Source organism: Brachycentrus maculatus, unplaced genomic scaffold (genome assembly GCF_059751285.1).
Source record: "Brachycentrus maculatus isolate JH-2025_06_01 unplaced genomic scaffold, ASM5975128v1 h1tg000458l, whole genome shotgun sequence".
Taxonomy (NCBI): Eukaryota; Metazoa; Arthropoda; class Insecta; order Trichoptera; family Brachycentridae; genus Brachycentrus; species Brachycentrus maculatus.
In genome coordinates this window covers 482264-505000 of record NW_028281205.1, presented here as the reverse complement: position 1 = coordinate 505000, position 22737 = coordinate 482264, and the positions used below count along the sequence as shown (strand labels likewise).

The window sequence follows — 22737 nt, the reverse complement described above, 5'->3', positions numbered from 1 at the left end:
TTTGATAAAATAAGTTTCTTCTTTTTCGAAATAAATATATGATTTTGAAAACAAAAAGGGTATAGAGAGGAAGGGGTTAAAAACACACAAAAAGTAAGCCGAACACGAGTTTTTTTTATATATTTTTTAATTGTTTACATTTATTTAAATAACAGTATATTAAAAAAGACCCACCAAGCCACCTTGTGTGCCTTGTCGGTGAAGTTCTTTTTGAATACATTTTTATTGTTTTTAACCATTTTAACCTAATATGGACACAAAAAGAGAGAAAATTTAAGAATATATACATTACTTAAGTCATGTTTAAACACTAGTTTTTGTTTTTAAGTAGTTGATTTAAATTTTGACTTAACCCTGATTGCTTAGTGCGTATGCAATTAAGGGCCTTGTTGACTAAAACATAGGAACGATTACATACAGGGTTGTCACAAAACTGCATCAAAATTAAAAAAATATGCTTTAATAAAACGATGTAGAAAGCAGTGGCAAAGAATTTTTAAATTAGTTGAAACAACTTTTAGTCGCCTGGAAATGATAATTCATATTTTGAATATTGAAATCATTAACTTTGCGGATAATAGTGATATATTATTTTGAGAAATAAAAGGACTTAGTTTTTTGATCCACTCACATTGTTATTAACAACCAACTAGTTTCAGCAACAACCTGTTGCCCTCTTCAGAGTTTATTTTATGACTAAACATACATGATACATACCAAAACAAAATCCTGTTTTTAAACAATGGACAGTGTTTATTAAATATTACGTTCCAAATTCCCACGTGCTTACAGTCTAGTATGGAGTTTTTTTATGGTTAAAATACTTTTCATGTATTGTCATTTGATTGTTTTAATACAGTGACCTCCGCGAGGATGTAATAAAGATAGGTTGAAAGTTTCAAACATTCCCCATGCTTAGTAAAGCAATGCATCAAGTACTTATAAACAGATGGGACATTTATATATATATATATATATATATATATATATATATATATATATATATATATATATATATATATATATATATATATATATATATATAGATTGTCATAATATTTGTATCAAATTGAAACTTTACGTAGCGGAAGTGTGTTCGCTTATATAAAACGACCTTAAAAGGTCGTTTTGGTGACCCTGTCTCTTTTACAGTTAAACAGATCATGTAATACATATTATTTAATACTAAAAGTACCTTTAGAGTAGGTCCGGTACACCTTTCGAAATTTCCCATGCTTGTATAAGTATACCGGACAATTATGACGTAAAGTTGACTTATAATTTTTCCATTTACCGTTTTGGCAAAGACTTGCCCAATTTTATGATAGATATTTGTTGATTTCAGCGCTTCTATAGTACACGGAAGTTCTTCCTCTTCTTTATTATCTTCTACATCGTTCTTATAGATCCCTGGATATATTTATTTTTAAAACATATTACATATTGCTGACTCCTTTCAAGAACGTCATAAATCAAATTTCGTCAATTTTGAGTTGTGCATGTTTTCGGAATGTTCAGAAAATGTACTATATCCCAGCAAAAGAGGCATATTTTTAACTTAATATTTACCCGCTACAGGGCAGAAAGTGTTATTTTTCCATTTTTAAGAAAAGGTATTGTTTAATTATTTTTTTAAATGTATTAAATATTTTTCAAATGGAGAAAAAACCTTTATTCAGGTTTTACCTAAAATGAATCTGTTGCACATCAAAAACTTTAATAAGTGGCTTGATATATATTTTTAATACATTGTGTTATATTTTTAAACTTTAAAAACGTTCTCCTGAAAAATCAAGTTTTTTTGATTTATGACGTTCTTGAAAGGAGTGAGCGATATATAACATTCCCGATCAGTAATTTCTATTTCTCATTTTGGGACATGGGATTAAGGTTAACAAGACTGGAACACAAATAATAAAGTTACAATTTAAAAAAATAATAATAACACAAACTAATACATGGCATAAAATAAACACAGTTATATGATTTGTGTTTGGGGGGAGAGAAATACCGAGGAAAACTTGGCACAATCAGGTGTGTCAAATACTTGAAAGCGGCCGGGTCAGGAGTCGTAATAATCGTCGGGTATGTATGATGAGATGCACGAATGTAGAAGAGGCGAAGGATGTTTGCAAAGACAGAGTGGTGTGGCGTTCTATTCTCTCTGCCTACCCCAGCCCCCCCCGCTGGGGGGCCATCACGCCGCTTCCCCAAGCGGCGTGATGGTTAGTTAGTTAATAAGTTAATTTTAGTCATATTATTTTTTGAACTTCAGAACAAAAATTTGAGTAGTGTGGTTGTTAATCATGGGTAGAATTGGTGAATGTTACAAGTGTGTAAAGTCATCTCTTAAACCAGCCTATGACGGTCGTCAGCCCCGTAAATGACTGCCCAGACTTCCATATTCTTCATTTATATTAAGATGTTAAAAAATACAATAATATGAAAAATAACTCCTTTTAATTGTAGATATTCTTAATTTTTTACATATTCTTTTTTGACATATCATAAAAGATGAAGAAGAATATAGATCTGGGCATTTACGGGGCTGACGACCGGCTGGTTTTCTGACTTCCATATTCTACTTCATCTTTGATGAGATGTCAAAAAATAATATGAAAAACAACTCCTGTAATTGGAGATAATCCAGATTTGTGAGTTATTTTTTTATTTGATATATTTTATGTGATACTATTTTTTTCAGTTGTTTAGAACAAAAAATAAACAAAAAGACGTTTATGCATTTGCTGATATTATTGAATGTTTGAAATTCGAAATTAACCTTGCATAGTTTTCTGATTACTTTTAACCTGTTTGTTGCAGATACGAAAAGGTCTCTTAGGATCAAGTATTTGTAAACGAATTTCAAGATAACACCAATTAAAACGTGCAATATATATATCACTAGTTTTAGAGGTCTCGGCCAGTACGGAAGATATTTCTAACTGCAGTCATCTTTAGTGAGAAAATACACAAAACCTTGTTAAAATGAACGAAGGAAGCAATAAAAAGGGTTTTAAGCTACGATTCGGAAAACAGAAAAGCGAAGACATCGAAGATGTTTTGGCTAAAAATGATATTGAAACTGTGAGTTACAGACCGAAAGAGTTCACAGAAGAAGAGAAAAATGCTAAAAGTGACGTGAAAAATCGATCAGATAGAGAATCAAGTGTGAGTGATTCAACTGATTTTTCCAGACATTTCATCCAGTGCGGGAAGACCCATTCATCTACCGCGTTGGACGAGGCTGTAGGCTTATTGAACACCCAACTAGATGACACTTGTAGCCTCGATGATGCTCATTATCAAGAACTTCACGATTTGAGGAGATCGTCCAGCCTTCATAGCACGAATACCTCGAAGAAGTTTGCTGAAAAAGACTCCAATGAAGAAACAGGGAAACATAATATAGAAAGCACAAATGATCAAAGAGATGAAGAAATGCCATTGAATGGAGGAGAGAAGGTATCGAGAGACAAGAAAGCTGTCGTGGTCAAAAATGTTGTCAACAATGGTCAAATTTTGACGAATTCAGTATCCAATTTGTCAGCAACATATGAAAAGAATCGTTCTAATTGTGGATGGTGCTGTGGTAAGTATTTTTTTATTATTATTTTTTATTTTTTTATTATTATTTACCAATTGGAATGTAATTGTCCGCCTACGTAGTGTAGTGGTCAGCACGTTCGGCTACTCGGCTGTCCAAATTTAAAACACAGTAAGGGACATATTTTTGTAGTAGGTTTTTTTTTGCATTTTTGGACTAAGTAGAGTCTACTTAGTCCATAAATGAAAAAAAACCTACTACAAAAAAGTGTCCCTTACTGTGTTTTAAATTTGGACAGCCGTACTGTGACAGCACGAGCGCAAGAGTGATCACCTTGCCTTCACGTACGTAACGATCAAAATAAGACTGCGTTAATACGATCAGTGCCTTATGCACCATAAGGGTAAGAAGAAGAACATTCACCATTCTAGCCATGATTGACAACCACACTACTCAAATTTTGGAAGTCATAATCAATGCAATGTTTCATGTATTTTTTTGAATATTTCCTATAAATATTTGAAATTACTTTTTTGTCATGATCATAAACTCTGTAAATGCCCAGACCTCCATATTCTTCTTCATCTATGTTGAGATATTTAAAAAAATGTAAACAAAATCTTGTCTGCCTCCGTAGTGTAATGGTCAGCACGCTCGGCTACCGTTCTGGAGCTCCCGGGTTCAATTACCACAGGGGTTAAATAAATGTAAGTGATATTTTCACTGCCATATTTATTCAATATTACCCTGGACCAACTTTATTTGATATTACCCCTTTATTTAATTTTACCTGAAGCGGAGGGTTGTTCACCTTTCCTTCATGTGTAAACGATCAAGATAACACTGCGTTTATATGACGCAGTGCCCTATGCACCATTGGGGTGCGGATAAGGGTTTTTACTAATTGGATTGTAGTTGGGAACTACTGTTTCCTCTTTTTCTGCATGAACGTGGAAGAGGCGAAGAATGTTTGCAAAGACAGAGTGGTGTGGCGCTCTATTCTCTCTGCCTACCCCTGCGGGGAAGCGGCGTGATGGTTAGTTAGTTAATTAGTTTATATCTAAATATAGACAAATCTTTGAAACATAGATGTTACCCGGAGAATTTTGCGTTTTTTTTTTTGTAAAATTTACTTGCGTGGATTTAGCGGATTTTTAAAGTAGGCGACACAATTCGGCTGTCCAAATTTAAAACACAGTAAGGGACATATTTTTGTAGTAGGTTTTTTTTGCATTATGGACTAAGTAGACTCTACTTAGTCCAAAAATGCAAAAAAAAACCTACTACAAAAATATGTCCCTTACTGTGTTTTAAATTTGGACAGCCGAATTCTTGATAATTTTCGTCTTAAGGGTATTCTATAAAAAAAAGTTTGGTATGCGCTAGGTTGGCCCAGCGCATATCAAATTTCTTAAACTTACAACAATAATACAGGTAGGTACCCTGTTTATTGCTTAAAATAACTAGTTTTATGTCTTAATTATACCGTGGGTACATTGCATAAAACTTGACACACTCAATAATGATATTATTTATTAGTATACATTAAATTGTAAATAAAGTATCCACGAAATTTTGTCGTAAGGTATGCATGAACTGGTAATTCAAGTATATTTCTTAGTAACAGTATTTTGAGTGTGTAAAAACGCAGATATATTGTATCGCTCACTCTTTTCAAGAACGTCATTAATCAAAAAACTTGATTTTTCAGGAGAACGTTTTTAAAGTTTAAAAATATAATACAATGTATTAAAAATAAATATCAAGCCACTTATTGAACTTTTTACTCTGCAACAGATCTTTTTAGGTAAAACCTGAAGATTTTTTCTCCATTTGAAAAATATTTAGTTTATAAAAAAATAATTAAACAATACCTTTTCTTCAAAATGCAAAAACAACACTTTCTGCCCTGTAGCGGGTAAATATTAAGTTAAAAATATGCCGCTTTTGCTGGGATTTTGCTTAAATACAAAAAAAAATCGGGCCCAATAAATCGCAGTGTTTTTATATTGAAATAGTAAGTTTTTCTTCGAAATAAATACATGATTTTGAATAGAAAAGAGTTATGGAAAGGCAAGGAGTTGAAAAAAACGATAAAAATATTTGTACAATATGTAAGATATTGAATTCAAACCCTTATCCCCAACCCATTAGGCACTGCATTATATAAACACAGTGTTATCTTGATCGTTAACACGGAGGAAAGGTGATAAGCCCTCCGCTTCAGGTACCAGTCCAGGGTAATATTGAATAAATATTAGAGTGAAAAAATAACTTATATTTATTTGACCCCCCATGGGAATCGAACCCAGATTCCTCCACAGAACGGTAGCCGAGCGTGCTGACCATTACACTAAGGAGGCGGACAGGTATTGATAGGTAATGTATATATATATATATACATATATATATATATATATATATATATATATATATATATATACATATACATATATATATATATATATATATATATATATATATATATATATATATATATATATATATATATATATATATATATATATATATATATATATATATATATATATATATATATATATATATATATATATATATATATATATATATATATATATATATATATATATATATATATATATATATATATATATATATATATATATATATATATCGTAGTCATACAGGAGAAAGTGACCAGGTGCATTGTTTTACAAAAACGTGATCATTGACTATTTGATATCTTACTAGCTTAATATTACCCTGAAAAAATCCCAAAGGATTTTTAACTTGGAAGTATAACATATTGTCTTGGTAAAAATGACTAACTGCATTGATATTTATTTTGTTGCCAAGCAAAAGTGACTTAAATGGCCCTCCTGAACATTTTACGTCTGGTAGTTGGTCACTTTCTCCTGTACGACTACGATATATTCTTTAAAAAGTCGGATTCCAATGTATATTGTAAAAAAAACTGAGCGTACGAGACATCTACCAAATGCATTTAGAATGAATTCTAATTTGAACGTTCGAGATCTCGGCCTTAAGCAAAAAGTTGAATTACGTTACCTAGGTTTATAGAAAATTAAGTAACGGGCTTTCGAATATCCCGCCTCAAGTACTGTGGATTAGAAATTATCGATAATAAATATAGATATAGCAGTATTGTCCTCATTGCACTGCGGTAGATTTAAAGATGAATGCCCTCTGAATAGTATAAACCACCTTCGTATTTATTATGTGAGAATAAAAGCATCGCCCATTCAAATCAAAACAATACAAATCTGACAACAGCACGAAGGTTTCTTTCAAATTATTTCATGATAATTATCAAACGTACAATTTATTTCACACAGCATTAAAATGTGCATGAAAAATGATAATAAAAAATGTGAATTATGGTAATTTTCGCCGTCTTTCCTTGAACTAATCACGATTTTCAACATCCCAGTGTCATTTTGAGTTATTTGCGAGTAAATCGAAATAATGATACGTAAAATTGAGTTTTTTTCTTAGATAGGAATTGAATTTATTGTTTCTTATCTTCTTATATTATCTTGTTCGCCTCCGTAGTGGTCAGCACGCTTGGCTACCGTTCTGGAGGTCCCGGGTTCGATTCCCAGGGGGGGTCAAATAAATATAAGTGATTTTTACACTGTAATATTTATTCAATATTACCCTGGACTAGTACCCACACTGGGGAACTTCTAGAAAATTTGGTGATGGACTTACAGCCTTGTATTATTTAGATTGGCAGTGACAGGTATATTGAAAGCTTTTAAATGTAAATTCATAGTAAAATCGGGATACAATTTTATGTTGTTTCACATTTTCAATAAATTTCGCAACTTAGTTAAAAAAAAATTGCTTAGCAAGAGCAGATCTGTCAGGAAGCCTAGATGCTTCTGTATCAGATCTGGGCATGCGGTGGGACCGCTTTCAATACCCTGGACTGGTACCTGAAGCGGAGGGCTGATCACCTTTCCTTCATGAGTAAACGATTGAGATAACACTGCGTTTATATGAAGCAGTGCCCTATGCACCATTGGGGTGCGGATAAGGGTTTATTATTATTATTATTAATACATTGTATTATATTTTTAAACTTTAAAAACGATCTCCTGAAACATCAAGTTTTTTGATTTATGACGTTCTTGAAAGGAGTTAGTGATATAACGGATTTTGGTAGTCAAAGGGCGTTTGTACATTACACGGAATTTTACCGTCCGGCACTTTAATTAGCGTGATAAAACGATGATTGGCTTGTATTTTTGTCCATCTTTCTTCGGATATGTGCTCTTGATCGGTGCGTAAACACGTTGCCTTTGCCACAAATGCCCAGACTTCCATATTCTTCTTCATCTTTGATGAGGTGTCAAAAATAATATGAAAATAACTCCTGTAAAAATGTCGTGCATTTACTTTTTGGTTAGTAATTTTTACTTATTTTTTTTTACAAAAATTTTAATAATATTAGTATATAACTAGTGCATGTTTAACCTCGCCTCGTAACGCATGTTTGTACTGAAACCATTAGTGCATGTTGGTCTTCGGGTCGACCAAACATCGCATGTGTTAAACATCTTGTGTAGTTTTAAGTGTGTAAATGGTGCTATGGTGGTGAAGAGTGGTATTGCTTGCATGCTGTGGTGGTGATTGTCCTGACGAAGAGACGGGTACGTCTCGTAACCGGTAGACATAAAAATCTCGGAGAGTGGTATATACTAATATTAATAACATTTATGTATAAAAATTAATAGGTAACACCTTTCTTAATTTTATCTCAGCCTTGCACACTTTCCTTATATCGCTCACTCCTTTCAAGAACGTCATAAATCAAAAATCGTCAATTTTCAGTTGTGCATGTTTTCGGAATGCCTAGAAAATGTACTATATCCCAGCAAAAGCGGCATATTTTTAACTTAATATTTACCCGCTACAGGGCAGAAAGTGTTGTTTTTGCATTTTGAAGAAAAGGTATTGTTTAATATTTTTTTTAAATATATTTAATATTTTTCAAATGGAGAAAAAACCCTCAGGTTTTACCTAAAAAGATCTGCTGCACAGTAAAAAGTTCAGTAAGTGGCTTGATATTTATTTTTAATACATTGTATTATATTTTTAAACTTTAAAAACGTTCTCCTGAAAAATCAAGTTTTTTGATTTATGACGTTCTTGAAAGGAGTGAGCGATATCAGAATTGGATCATCTTACAAACATGGTTTTGCCACACCGAGAGCTCGCATTCAGAATGCACGGCTGTCCAAACATAAAACACAGTAAGGGATATTTTTTGTAGTACTTTTTTTACACATTTTTGGACTAAGTAGAATCTACTTAATCCAAAAATGCAAAAAAAAGAACTACTAAAAAATGTCCCCTACTGTGTTTTGAGTTTGGACAGCCGTGCAGTCGGTGTTTTTTGTAATTTCTTTCGTATTTAACAATGTAAGTACAAAATTACAAGTACAAAATATTCTATTATATTTATACAAAAAAAAGATCCCACAGAGGCATGGATTGTGTGCGGGTATACATTTTAGAGGTCAAAATTTTAAATAAATTTAAAGTGCTAATTATAAAATACACATATTTGATTTGATCAGAAAACAAAAGATAACACATAATGAAAATGTCAAAAAGATAGAAGTGAAACATCTTAAAAATAAAGAATAAGAGAGATTTGAAGTGAGAGAAAGAGATAACCTCAAAAAAATAAAAACAAAATTCACACTGTCATTGGTTGGTGCTAATAGGGTATTTTCACTCCAGAAAAATATCTAATTTAACATACTTAACCTATAAAGGATTGTATTAGATTCGTGAAGTGTTTATAACAGCCGATATAGTCAATATTTTCATTCATCATTTTCTTGTGGAAAATTCGCCTTCTTAAATACGTTGTTTTCGTAAGTTGGTAATGAGTGACGTCACAGAAACGATGGACCTGTTTTAATATTGGAAACATTCCTAAATTATTGGCGGCTCTATTTGTTGATGTCTATGGTCCACCCCCCCTCCCCTCATATTTGTATAACACAAATGGTAGAGTAGTGGTAAACAAACGATCCACACCACTACTATTGCAGCTCTATAAATTATGGAAAATAAACCATATGACGTCATAAAACGTTCGATGACGTATACGAACGAAGTTTTAGCCTTAATATCTCCCTTAGTTCTCTAGAGATTTCAATAAGAATGCTATCGATAGTCTTGTGATTTTTAATATTAAATATTAGCTAATAAACCAACATCGTGACAAAAATGTATTACAACATTTTGAGTGTGTCCAAATACTTGTTCACAAAATCTGGATTATCTCCAATTACAGGAGTTATTTTCATATTATTTTTTGACATCTCATCAAAGATGAAGAAGAATATGGAAGTCTGGGCATTTACGGGGCTTACGACCGTCATAGGCTGGTTTAAGTGATCACTTTACACACGTGTAACATTCACCAATTCTACCCATTATTGACAACCACACTACTCAAATTCTTGGAAGTTCTATATATATGAACTAATTTAGAAACCTTGTTCATGAATCACTAGAACTTCACTAGAGACATCTATTGGTGAGATGTAAAGAAGCTTTTTATTAAGCAGAAACTCTTATATTAATTAGTATGTGAGATCCGAATCCTGGATTATAATCACACACATGAGAAACGCCAGAAAATACCATTTTCATTTTTATTATTAAGCATATAATTTGACCAGATAATTTATTTACAACATTTTGAGTGTGTCCAAATACTTGTTCACAAAATCTGGATTATCTCCAATTACAGGAGTTATTTTCATATTATTTTTTGACATCTCATCAAAGATGAAGAAGAATATGGAAGTCTGGGCATTTACGGGGCTTACGACCGTCATAGGCTGGTTTAAGTGATCACTTTACACACGTGTAACATTCACATGGTATTTTCTGGCGTTTCTCATGTGTGTGATTATAATCCAGGATTCGGATCTCACATACTAATATAAGAGTTTCTGCTTTATAAAAAGCTTCTTTACATCTCACCAATAGATGTTTCTAGTGAAGTTCTAGTGATTCATGGACAAGGTTTCTAAATTAGTTCATATATATAGAACTTCCAAGAATTTGAGTAGTGTGGTTGTCAATAATGGGTAGAATTGGTGTATGTTACACGTGTGTAAAGTGATAACTTAAACCAGCCCCGTAAATGCCCAGACTTCCATATTATTCTTCATCTTTGATGAGATGTCAAAAAATAATATAAAAATGTATTAGTTTATGAGTTATAAATAAAAAGAAGAAGCTACTTATATATACTGTAATATATAATACTTAGATATATAAGTGTCTATCATATAGGAATAAATAGGTAATTAAAAAGTTTTGAAAAGTTAAAAATGAATGTCATTGCGCGGGTCTGGATTTGCAAAAGGTATAATTTCTAGTACACTGTGTATTTTTGGCTAGATCTGTTGACATTTTTAGGACATAAATGTTGGCCAGTGAAAACATACTTTAGTCTACTCTCATCCTTCGATTGCCAACTCCATGTTACACTTCCATACATTACGGTTGGAACCAAGACTCTATTGGTCACTGCCAGTTTAGTTTTAAATTAAATATTTTTGGTTGGTTGAAAGATATTGCTTTATAGCAATAAGCCCGCCAATGTACACACATATTGTACAAAAAAGTTCAAATAAATATGAACATTTTAATATTGTTTAATGTATTAATTTTGTCCGCCTCCGTAGTGTAATGGTCAGCACGCTCGGCTACCGTTCTGGAGGTCCCGGGTTCGATTCCCAGGGGGGGTCAAATAAATATAAGTGATTTTTTCACTGTAATATTTATTTAATATTACCCTGGACTGGTACCTGAAGCGGAGGGCTGATCACCTTTCCTTCATGTGTAAACGATCAAGATAACACTGCGTTTATATGAAGCAGTGCCCTATGCACCATTTGGTGTGGATAAGGGTTTTTATTATTATTATTAATTTTTTAATCAAACGCAGAATTTTTGAGTCTACTAAGTTGTATTTTATTAAAAAAACACATTTTTAAACACACAAAATTAATATTGTGACAATTGTTTCGCCTAGTTATGGCATTTTAAAACAAATCATTGTCACAATATTCATCTTCTTTGTGTTTTTGTTAATAAAATACAACTTAGTAGACTCAAAAAGTCTGTGTTTGATTTTAAAATTAATACATAAATTAAAATGAAGTTCTACAAATTAAACGCCAAATCAATAAATAGTTTTAATATTGTATTTTTTTGCAACTCTTTTCAGGACCTACAATGAAGCTAATCCTTGGAATTCTTTCACTATGTGTTGGGATAATGACAGTCATATGGACTCCTTATGAATTCCTCTTGAGAGAACGCCTTAGGATGACCCCAGGTAACAAAAAAGTTAACTAACTAACTAACTAACCATCACGCCGCTTCCCCTCAGGGGTAGGCAGAGAGAATCGAACGCCAAACCACTCGGTCTTTGCAAACATTCTTTGCCATGCATCTCCTCATACATACCCGACGATTATTACGACTCCTGACCCGGCCGCTATCAAGTATTTGACACACCTGATTGTGCCAAGTTTTCCTCGGTCGTCCTCTGCTTCTTTTTCCAACTACATTCGCCTCATAAATTTGTTTAACCGTTCTTTCTTCACTCATACGCTCCACATGTCCAAACCATCTTGATACACCTTTCTTAATTTTATCAATAATGCTTATCTCAGCCTTACATTCTTTCCTTATTTCATCATTCGAACATCTATCAAACTTCGTTTTGCCACACATTCGTCTGAGCGATCGCATTTCGACTGCATTCAGTCTGCTTTCATCCTTCTTTTGCCAACTCCATGCTTCGCTTCCATACATAAGGGTTGGAACCAGAACTCCATTGTGTACTGCCAGTTTAGCTTCTACTGATAGATTTTTATTTGCTAAAACTGATTTTAGTGCGCCATTCACTCATTCATTCATTCACAAAAAAGTTACATTAGTAAAAATAAAGCCAATTAAACAATTCCACTTTTATGTTATTATTACTTTTAAAACATTTAGATAAATAAAACAATAATAATAAAAAATAGAAGAAAAATGAAAATAAAAATGTATGGTTTTATTTGTTTTTTTTAGGTTTGCCAGCTTTTGATTGGTGGGCCAACCCTCCAGACGCCGTATTCATGAAAATCACCCTTTTCAATGTGACCAACTCTGAAAAATTTCTAGCAGGGGCTGATACTAAATTGGATGTGATCGAGTATGGACCTATAACCTACCTGTAAGTTACCTTGTTTTATCTGCCTCCACAGTGGAGTTGTAAGAGTTTTGGTAACAGTCCTGGGTTCAATTCTCAGGGTTGAATCGAAATAAATTTAGTTAAAAAAATATAGACTATAACTAACCCTAATATCGGAAGCATAAAGGCAAAGGGGTATATCTGTCTCAGACCAAATTTTACAGGAGAGCAAAAACAAACTTGTGAAATTAAATAACTAAAAAAAACTAACTAACTAACCATCACGCCGCTTCCTCGCAGGGGTAGGCAGAGAGAATAGAGCGCCACACCACTCTGTCCTTGCAAACAATCTTCGCCTCTTCCACGTTCATGCATCTCCTCATACATACCCGCCGATTGTTACGACTCCTAACCTGACCACTTTCAAGTATTTGGCACACCTGATCGATGATTAATTAAATAACTCATTTGTTTTATGTATTTTTATATGTACATATCTTAATAAAACTAAATAATTATCGCAACTACAGCTATATCCTTTTGCTAGATTATAGAATACACTATTTAAGACATTTTGTGGAACAAACTTAGAAAATGAAAAATTTGAGAAATATACCCCTTTGCCTTTACACTACCGATATATGGAAGAGAGAGAAGCATAGAGTTGGCGAAAAAAGGATAACAGTAGATTGAATGCAGTCGAAATACTCTTAGTGCGGCAAAACCGTGTATGTTACATGTTTGAATGCTAAAATAAGGAATGAATGCAAGGCTGAATGCCATGGATCTTCATCAAAAGATATCTTGAGGAAAACCAAAGAATTCATGGATGTTACAGCAAGATAACATGATTCTAAGGCATGGCCTAGGTTTAACAGGCACCAATAGTAAAGTAGAAGGAAAGGCAATTAAGATGGTTTGGGCACATAGGACGCAGAGAACCTGATCATATTGCGAACCAGGCAATCGCAATGGATCTTCCTCAAAAGACATCTATAGGAAGACCAAAGAGTTCATGGTTGTTACAGAAAGATAACATGATTCAAAGGCATGGCCTAGGTGACGTTGTCCATGATAGAAGGACCTACAACCTGAGGACGAGGAGAGTGTGGCAACCCACACATCTACTATGGCAACTCAAATCGAGTGAAATAACGAACACACCACGGAGCCCGCAACAAGCGGAAACTAGCTCGTCACACTTCGCCGCCGCCCGTCCTCAGATCGACACGTAGTTCAACTGTTTTCATATTAGAATCACGCGATTATTCTTAAGTATTTTCTTGATTGTAATTTTATAGAACTGAATAAATTTGTGTTAAAAGTAATCCGCTTTCATCTTGCTTCCCTTCTGATAAATTAAAGTGGTATTCAACTAGAAACCATAAGAGCTTATCCCAACAGCCTACAAAGACGATATATTGGGATGGAGCCAGGAAGAAGAAGATATATAAATGCTTTATGTAAATGATTTACTAGACATGAATATATTGTTTTTTTTTGTTACAGGGAAAAATTGGAGCATTCGAATATAACTTTCAATGAAAATGGCACCCTTTCTTACACAGCCAAGAGATGGTTGGAATTTCTACCAGAGCACAATAAAGGTATCGACATGAATGCCACTATATGCGTGGTGAACCTACCTGTACTGGTGAGTTGATGTTATTAATATTTTAAAAACATATCGCTCACTCCTTTCAACAACGTCATTTATCAAAAGTCGTCAATTTTCAGTTATGCATGTTTCCGGAATGCCGGAAAATATCATTTTCATCTTTATTATTTACCTTATAATTTGACCAGTTTATTTATTTAAAACATTTTAAGTAAGTAAGTTACGATTACACAAAAAGATAAAAAGTAATATCTGTCGATAATAGTTAGAAAGACGTCATTGCATGAATGAAATATGTTCAAAGGTCAATGTGAAGACTTCTACGGCATACATGATGTCAAGAATTTTACATAGGAAATCAAGCTCTGCAGCTAATTGATTTACAATTATGTTTATAATGCAGTTTCGTGAGTACATTATATTTTATTAGTCTGAGCCACAGGTCGGCAAAGTGTGTTTGTGGCAAAGTTAATTTGTAAAATGAAAAAAATACTTTAACTTATTTTAAATGCGTACGATTTTAAGGGGTATTTCAGAATATAAAGCGTCTCAAATAAGGAAACTAGAATAAAAATAATAAAACATATCCAGTTTAACAACAAAACAAGTTTTGAATGAAACCAGAGTATTAAAATGTTCAAAATAGTTGTTTAAAATTATATTTTTAATGTGGGATACTGCAAATATTTAAATAAATAAACAATTTCTAAACATAAACAATATCTAAGCATTCTGCGTAGCATTTGTGTTATTTTTTGCCTTGTGGCTGACGGTAGGAAAGTATTATTTAATATTTATTAACTGGGAGAATTCCACAAGTTATATCATACAAAGATGCTATTTAAAACATGGTAAGGTGAAGGTAAAGGAGAAAAAGAAGCAAGGGATAAAGAAAAAAAAAATACGCATTTGAAATGTGGTGTTGGAAGGGAAGAGAGGGAGAGAGGAAGATCCTCACACGATGGACCGATCAAATTAAGGTAGCAGCAGGCACCTCAGTGGTCAGAGCGCTACAGGCAGCACAGTCATGGGATAACTGGAGAAGATCCATTGTTTCTGCAAGGGTCACAACCCTCAGTAATGACAGCTAGACGCACCGATGGGTCCATCCAGTTACACTTGGATGCCTTGACTCTGGCCAGTATCGGCAAAGGAGAGATCAGACGTCGTATCGCCATCGCCAAAAGTGCCATGTCTAAGCTAGATAAATCTAAAAACACCGGGGTGTGAGGATAAATATAGAAACACCTAGATAAAGCTTGTCAGGAGTTTGGTTCTTGTCAATGAATTGAGAATAATTGAAGCATTTGAAATGTGGTGTTGGAGGCGCATGCTCCGAATTCCATGGACAGCTAGACAGCTAGCAAAAGTCGAAATATTCAGCGAGTACGTACGAGAAGATGCATGAACATTGAAGAGGGGAAGAATGTTTGCAAAGACGTGTGGCGTTCTATTCTCTCTGCCTGCCCTGCGGAAAATCAGCGCGATGTTTAGTTAGTCAGCTAGAAAATGTTTAGATTATCTCTCCACGTTTTTTTTCAGGGTTTTGCGTCATATGTGAATGGAAAAGCCCCCATTCTAAAATATCCCTTCAAACTGATGTTATGGGGTAACTCGAGCCCCCTGTTTAGAAAAATATCCGCATATGACTACCTTTGGAACTACACGGACCCGATCCTCACAACAGGAAAGCGGTTGCTGCCCGGAATTGTGCCGATTGAAAATGTTGGCATGCTTGCTACGGTAAGTCTTTGAATGTGTCTCAGCTTTATATGAAACATGTATCATTCTTCCCTTTAATACAAAAGAAGATGGAAGTCGTGCAAATATGATCTGTGTGAGTAACGAGAAATTTGAAAGTAATATGAACTGTTTTGTATGTTGTAATATGAACTATGTGAGTAATATGAACTGCTTGCTATGTGATCAATATGAGCTATGTAAGTAATTTGAACGTTGTCTAGACGAGTAATACAAACTTTTTTCTATGTCCTATGAACTTTTTTGGATGTGAGTAATATGAAGTTTTCTATACAAGTAACTTTGTGAGTAATATGAACTGTTTTCCATGTACTTGACATGAACTATAAAAGTAATATGAATTATATTCTATGTGAGTGATATAAACTTTTTTCTGTGTGAGTAATTTAAACTGTTTTCAATATAAGTAATATGAACTATATGTAATAATTTGAACTGTTTTCTATGTGAGTAATATGAACTGTTTTCTATCTGAGTAATATGAACTATCTGAGTTATTTGAACTGTTTTCAGATGTACAAATCACACACAGATCGCGTCACGGTGTACATCGGCACAAGGTGGGGGGAAAACAAGTTCTTTATGATAGACAACTTCAGAGGAAGCGTCAAGCTTCCAGGATTCGAAAGTGACCAAAGGTGCAAGGAAACTGTGCAAGGATCTACGGAAGGAATCCTGTATACCCAGCGGCTGCAGAGGAATTCTTCGTTACTATACTGGCGCAAATCCTTGTGTAAAGTCATAGCACTTCGTTACCATGGTAAGGTACTTTATGTATAAGAATACATGTCGCTCACTCCTTTCAAGAACGTCATAAATCAAAAATTGACAATTTTCAGTTGTGCATGTTTTCGGAATGCCCAGATAATATACTTTATCCCAGCAAATGAGGCATATTTTTATCTTAATATTTACCCGCTACAGGGCAGAAAGTGTTGTTTTTGCATTTTTAAGAAAAGGTAATGTTTAATAATTTTTTTAAAAATATGCTAAATATTTTTCAAATGGGGAAAAAACATTCAGGTTTTACCTAAAAAGATGTGTTGCACAGTAAAAAGTTCAGTAAGTGGCTTGATTTTTATTTTTAATACATTGTATTATATTTTAAAACTTTAAAAATGATCTCCTGAAAAATCAAGTATTTTGATTTATGACGTTCTTGAAAGGAGTGAGCGATGTGTATTCCAGAACGTAGAATTTTGTGGATGGTCATCATAGTTAAGCAACTAACTAGTAAAAAGTATAAAAATCTTCTAGTACATAACTATGACGCCCGCTTCACCCACAACAAAGTTTTTTTTTTATATGGTTACTACTATTGCTACTATTACCATCACGCCGTTACCCCGCAGTGGTAGGCAGAAAGGATGAAACGCCACACTCTTCTGTCCTGACATACACTGCTTGCCTCCTTCACATCCATACATCTAGTCATACATGCCCTCCGATTACGCAGACTTTTGACACTGCCAGATTTTAGGTTCTGATTGATCTGATTCAAGTCTTTTTTTATCGTCCTCGTTCTGTTTTCCCTCTCACATCCGCCACATATATTTTCTTAGTCATTCTCTCGCTATCCATTCGCTCCACATGTCCATACTCTCTTTTTATATGGCAATTGCATCAATTATTTATCTTGCTTATTATGTACAAGGTTTAAAGATCATAAAGTATTTTTGTTTCTTCTAACTAAAAATATATGTTTTTTTCACTCATATATTTATTTAATATTACCCTGGTACCTGAAGCGGAGGGCTGATCCCCTTTCCTTCATGTATTAACGATAAAGATAACACTGCGTTTATATGATGCAGTGCCCTATGCACCATTGGGGTGCGCGGATAAGGGTTTGAAGAAAAAATGTTTTATTTTCATCTGTGTTGGGAACAGGAAGGATAATCTAGTGTGGGTCAATCAGGAACTTGTCAGCATTTGCTCATTGCTGGGAGGAAACCACGTTGCACTCCTCAGGAGAAGCCGGACTGCTGACTGTCGTCAGCAGACATTCGGTTCCACTAGAAGGGGGTTCGGCATTTTGTGTTCTAGTTTGGTTTATGGTACCAAGTCCTTCACTAGTTTTATCATGTATATGGTAAAACCACCTCTCGTGACAGTTCCTTATGAACTGTCACGGGTCCGATGAAAGATGTCGGATGTCACAACGAAGGCTTGATGGTCCCAAGAGTGAATAAATATGGAAGTAGAAAACTTCATGGTTTAGAGCATTTTTAATTTGTTGCCAGCAGAGGTAAGAGGGCTAACTAAATTATGGACCAAAGGAAACACAAAGGAATGGGTAAATAAAAGAGTTTATAGTGTGAAAATTGCAAACCATTTTTTTTTGTGTATGTTAAAACAGATATAAAAAACTTTAAACAAATCTAATTATGTAAAAAGAACTCCTCCGACCACATACATATGGTGGCTTGGTGGGTCTCTGCAAAAAATAACATGCTAATAATGACTAATAAATACAATTTTTTGTAATTTCAAAATTAGTTAGAAGAAACAATGTTTGCGCTTACATAATTATAACTTTTATTTAAATATATTCATATATATATATATATATATATAGTTTTTCAAAAGATAAACATTTGTTTTTATTATTTACATATAGATTTCCTACATTTTGAGTGTATCCAAATACTTGTTCACAAAACTGGCTTATCTCCAATTATTGGAGTTATTTTTCATATTATTTTTTGACATCTCATCAAAGATAAAGGAGAATATGGCTGTCTGGGTATTTACGGGGCTGACGACCATCATAGGCTGGTGTTTAAGTGATCACTTTACACACGTGTAAAATTCACCAATTCTACCCATACAGCCCCGTAAATGCCCAGACTTCCATATTCTTCTTCATCTTTGATGAGATGTCAAAAAATAATACACATATTTCAATTACATACTATTTCTTTGGGCCTAAGCGGCTCATTATTAGAAATAGGTATCAAATTGTGGTAGAGTGGGTTCGAGCTGAGAAACTCTGACTGTAATCGCGGGAACACAACCCAAATTCCTTAAAATGATAAAATATGGTATTGTAATGAATATTTAAATTGATTTTTTTCAGTAAAAAGCTGGACATGAACTCCAATGAGTTCCGGTACCTTTTTTGTTTAAAAAATACCCCGTTTATCACTATTTCAATTTCTTTTTAGATGACTACGAATTTGAAGGGATCGCTGCTTATAGGTACCTCGTACCTATTGACACCTATCACAGAACTCACGATACTGATAACCCCGACTGCTTTGCTAGTTATCCACCCATGCCGGACGGTCTCAGCGACATCTCCAAATGTTACTTCAGTAAGAATTTAGATGTTTACTTATTAGTATTCAATATAGAAGAAGGCAGCTTTCCTGGCTTTGAAACATTCCAGAGTGGACCCGGATGAGAGATGTGGAGGAGCTGTTTCCTACTGCCCAGGATAGACAATGTTTCTCCGGAGTGATCGTCAACAATTTATTTTCATTTTTAATTATTGTTTTACTTGGTAAATACCACTATTTCTTAAAATCTACAGTGACACGTGTTTCCATGCATTCCACATCATTTAGAAATAGTGGTATTTACCAAGTAAAACATTCATTAAAAATGGATAGATTTTACCACAAAGTGACTGCCAAATCAATTATTGAGATTTATTTTGAATTGGTCTGGATGTTTCGCTCACTCCTTTCAACAACGTCATATATCAAAAAACTTTAACAAGATTTATCAGGAGATCTTTTTTAAAGTTCAAACATGTAATAAATGAATTAAAAATAAAAATCAAGCCACTTATGGAAATTTTTACTATATAACAGATCTTTTTAGCTAAAACCTGAATGTTTTTACAAAAAATAATTAAACAATACCTTTTCTTCAAAATGCAAAAACAACACTCTCTGCCCTGTAGCGGGTAAATATTAAGTTAAAGCCGCTTTTACTGGGATATAGTACATTTTCTAAGTACTATTTCAAAAACATGCACAACCGAAAATTGTCGATTTTAATATATGACGTTGATGAAAGGAGTGAGCGGTGAGTGGTGTGTTTTTCACATTTACCTTCCTTGTACTTAGTATCCTACCTGCAAACAAGCCTCTAAAAATACAGGCTTTGTGGGATATTCCTTTAAAAAATTAAAAAATTATAATGTAATGAAATCGGTTTTTCTTCTTTTTCCTTTACAGATTTTCCAATGGCTCTCTCTCTCCCACATTTCTTGGGGGCGGATTCTTCAGTATCAAGTCGGATCGAGGGTCTTAATCCAAATGCTGAGGAGCACAAATCCTACGCCATTGTTGAACCGGTAATATAATATTTTTACAAAGCTAGATTTACGTTGAAAGAGTAATTTCTTCTTCTTCTTTAGCCTTCTGTCCTCCACTGCTCGATATAGTCTTCTGTATTCTATCATTTTTTTCAGTTGATTGCTGTTTGTAGGCAGTTTCTACCCCCCACAGCGACTATGTCCTAAGACCATCTCACACTTGTAATATGTCTTGTAATCAAGTGATATGTCCTACCCATTGCCATTTGAGTTTTGCCACGCAATCCATGATATCTTCTACTTCGGTTATTTTCCTGGTATCTTCATTTTTTAATTTATCCTTTCTTCCCTTTGTGAGAGAATAACTGACTTCAAACACAAGTTAGAAAATGTTTTGATCATTTCTCCACATTTTTTTTCAGTGTCTTGCGTCATAGACAGCTAGCAAAAGTCGAAATATTCAGCGAGTATGTACGAGAAGATGCATGAATATTGAAGAGGGGAAGAATGTTTGCAACGACGTGTGGCGTTCTATTCCCTCTGTCTGCCCCTGCGGTAAGCGGCGCGATGTTTACTTAGTCAGTTAGAAAATGTTTTGATCATTTCTCCACATTTTTTTCAGGGTCTTGCGTCATATGTGAATAGAAAAGCCCCCATTCTAAAATATCCCTTCAAACTGATGTTATGGGGTAACTCGAGTCCCCTGTTTAGAAAAATATCCGCATATGACTACCTTTGGAACTACACGGACATCTATCTTCATTTTTATTTTATCCTTATTTTTATTAGTGAGAGAATAACTGACTTCAAACACAAAGCAAGTCTTTCATCTTTTCTTTAGCCTTCAGTTCTCTACTGCTGGATATAGTCCTCTCCTGTATCTTTCAATTTTTTTGGTCAGTTGCTGTTTGCAGCTAATTTCTACCCCCACAGCGGCTAGTAGTTAGACCATCATTATGAGGTCTTCCGACGCCTTTTTTACTCTCCCAAGGTACCCATCTTAACATTTTAGGAGTCCATCTTGTCTTGCAACTTGTCGCACCCATGCCACTTTAGTCTTGCTCGCGATCCATGATATCCTGATATCCCTGACATTTCACGATCACATAGAGGCAGTCAGTGGTAATGCATTGAAAATGCTAGGATTTGTTCTGCGTACTGCCAGGGTTTTCCAAAATACCTGCGTGCTGAGAACTCCTTGGTGCGAAGTAGACTCGAGAGTGGCTCGATGATTTGGGGGCCACACGAGCTTAAGTACTCTCTTATGGTAGAGAAAGTCCAAAAGAAGTTTTTGAGGTATCTCTACATGAGAGAGTATGGCTATTATCCTTGGCTCTACCCGACCCAGTTTCTCCAGGGTATGCTTGGCTACAATAGTTTAGAGACTAGAAGGAATGTGTATTTGATTACGCATTTTTATCGATTGTTGCGCGGTATGATCGATAATCCTGAAATTATCCAGAGCATTGGTCTGTATGTTCCCGATAGTTACCTAAGACAGCGTCGGCATAGATTGTTTCACATTCCTATACACAGGACCAACCTGCCGATGGTTATGCCTGTAGGAAGAGCTACCGCTATGTTGAACAATATCACATTGGATATTGATCTGTTCCATGTGTCCGAAGGAGTTTTCCGAAGCGAGATTCTTCTACACATTTAACAAGAGTCTTCTTGCGTAATTTTTAATTTGTTTTTTTAATGTATACGCCTTAAATGTTTGTTTGTAATGTATATATCAATTATTGAATAAATTGAATTGAATTGAATTGAATTGAAATCCGCTATTCTGGTTGTGTTCCTAATCTCTTCATTTCTTACTATCCCTCAGGCTTAAACCAAGAATGGATCACTGTGTGCATAATAATCTACATGTCATTCCAAAAAGTTAATTCCCAATCAATATTGACAAATTGGAAATCAGGAGACAAATTGCTGACTTAATATATCTTTATAATATAATCCATGGTAACATTGATTCAGTATTTTGTGTCGAGAAGATAGCAATGAATGTTCCCTCTCGGCGATTAAGGAGGCACAACACATTTTCTCTCCCAGCATATAACAATAATATGGCACACTTTAAGTCCATTTCTAGGATGCTAAGGTTGTAAAATAATTTAGAAAATACTGATAATCTCACCATCGATACATTTAACGATGGCACGGAGAAATACAAGAGGTCTATTAAGTGGAATGTTGAATTTTGTACCTTATGTAGCATAGTTTAATTTCACTTTTAATTTTTACTTCTAATTTTTATTTTTATTTTTCTTACCTCGTTACTTTTAATTGCTATTACCCTTTTTTTACAACCA

At 34.1% G+C, this 22737-nt stretch overlaps 1 protein-coding gene across 1 annotated transcript in view; it reads left to right on the top strand.

Moving 5' to 3' along the window:
- The window catches only part of LOC148302388 (scavenger receptor class B member 1-like), a 45537-nt gene that overhangs the window by 19796 nt on the left and 3004 nt on the right, over positions 1–22737 (top strand). Inside the window, exons 2-9 of the mRNA XM_088271700.1 lie at positions 2824–3592; positions 11817–11927; positions 12671–12815; positions 14283–14427; positions 15934–16134; positions 16666–16912; positions 19320–19469; positions 20340–20458. Coding sequence (XP_088127826.1) covers positions 2989–3592; positions 11817–11927; positions 12671–12815; positions 14283–14427; positions 15934–16134; positions 16666–16912; positions 19320–19469; positions 20340–20458 — 1722 coding nt within the window. The 5' untranslated portion in view covers positions 2824–2988. The remainder of the gene's footprint in view (positions 1–2823; positions 3593–11816; positions 11928–12670; positions 12816–14282; positions 14428–15933; positions 16135–16665; positions 16913–19319; positions 19470–20339; positions 20459–22737) is intronic.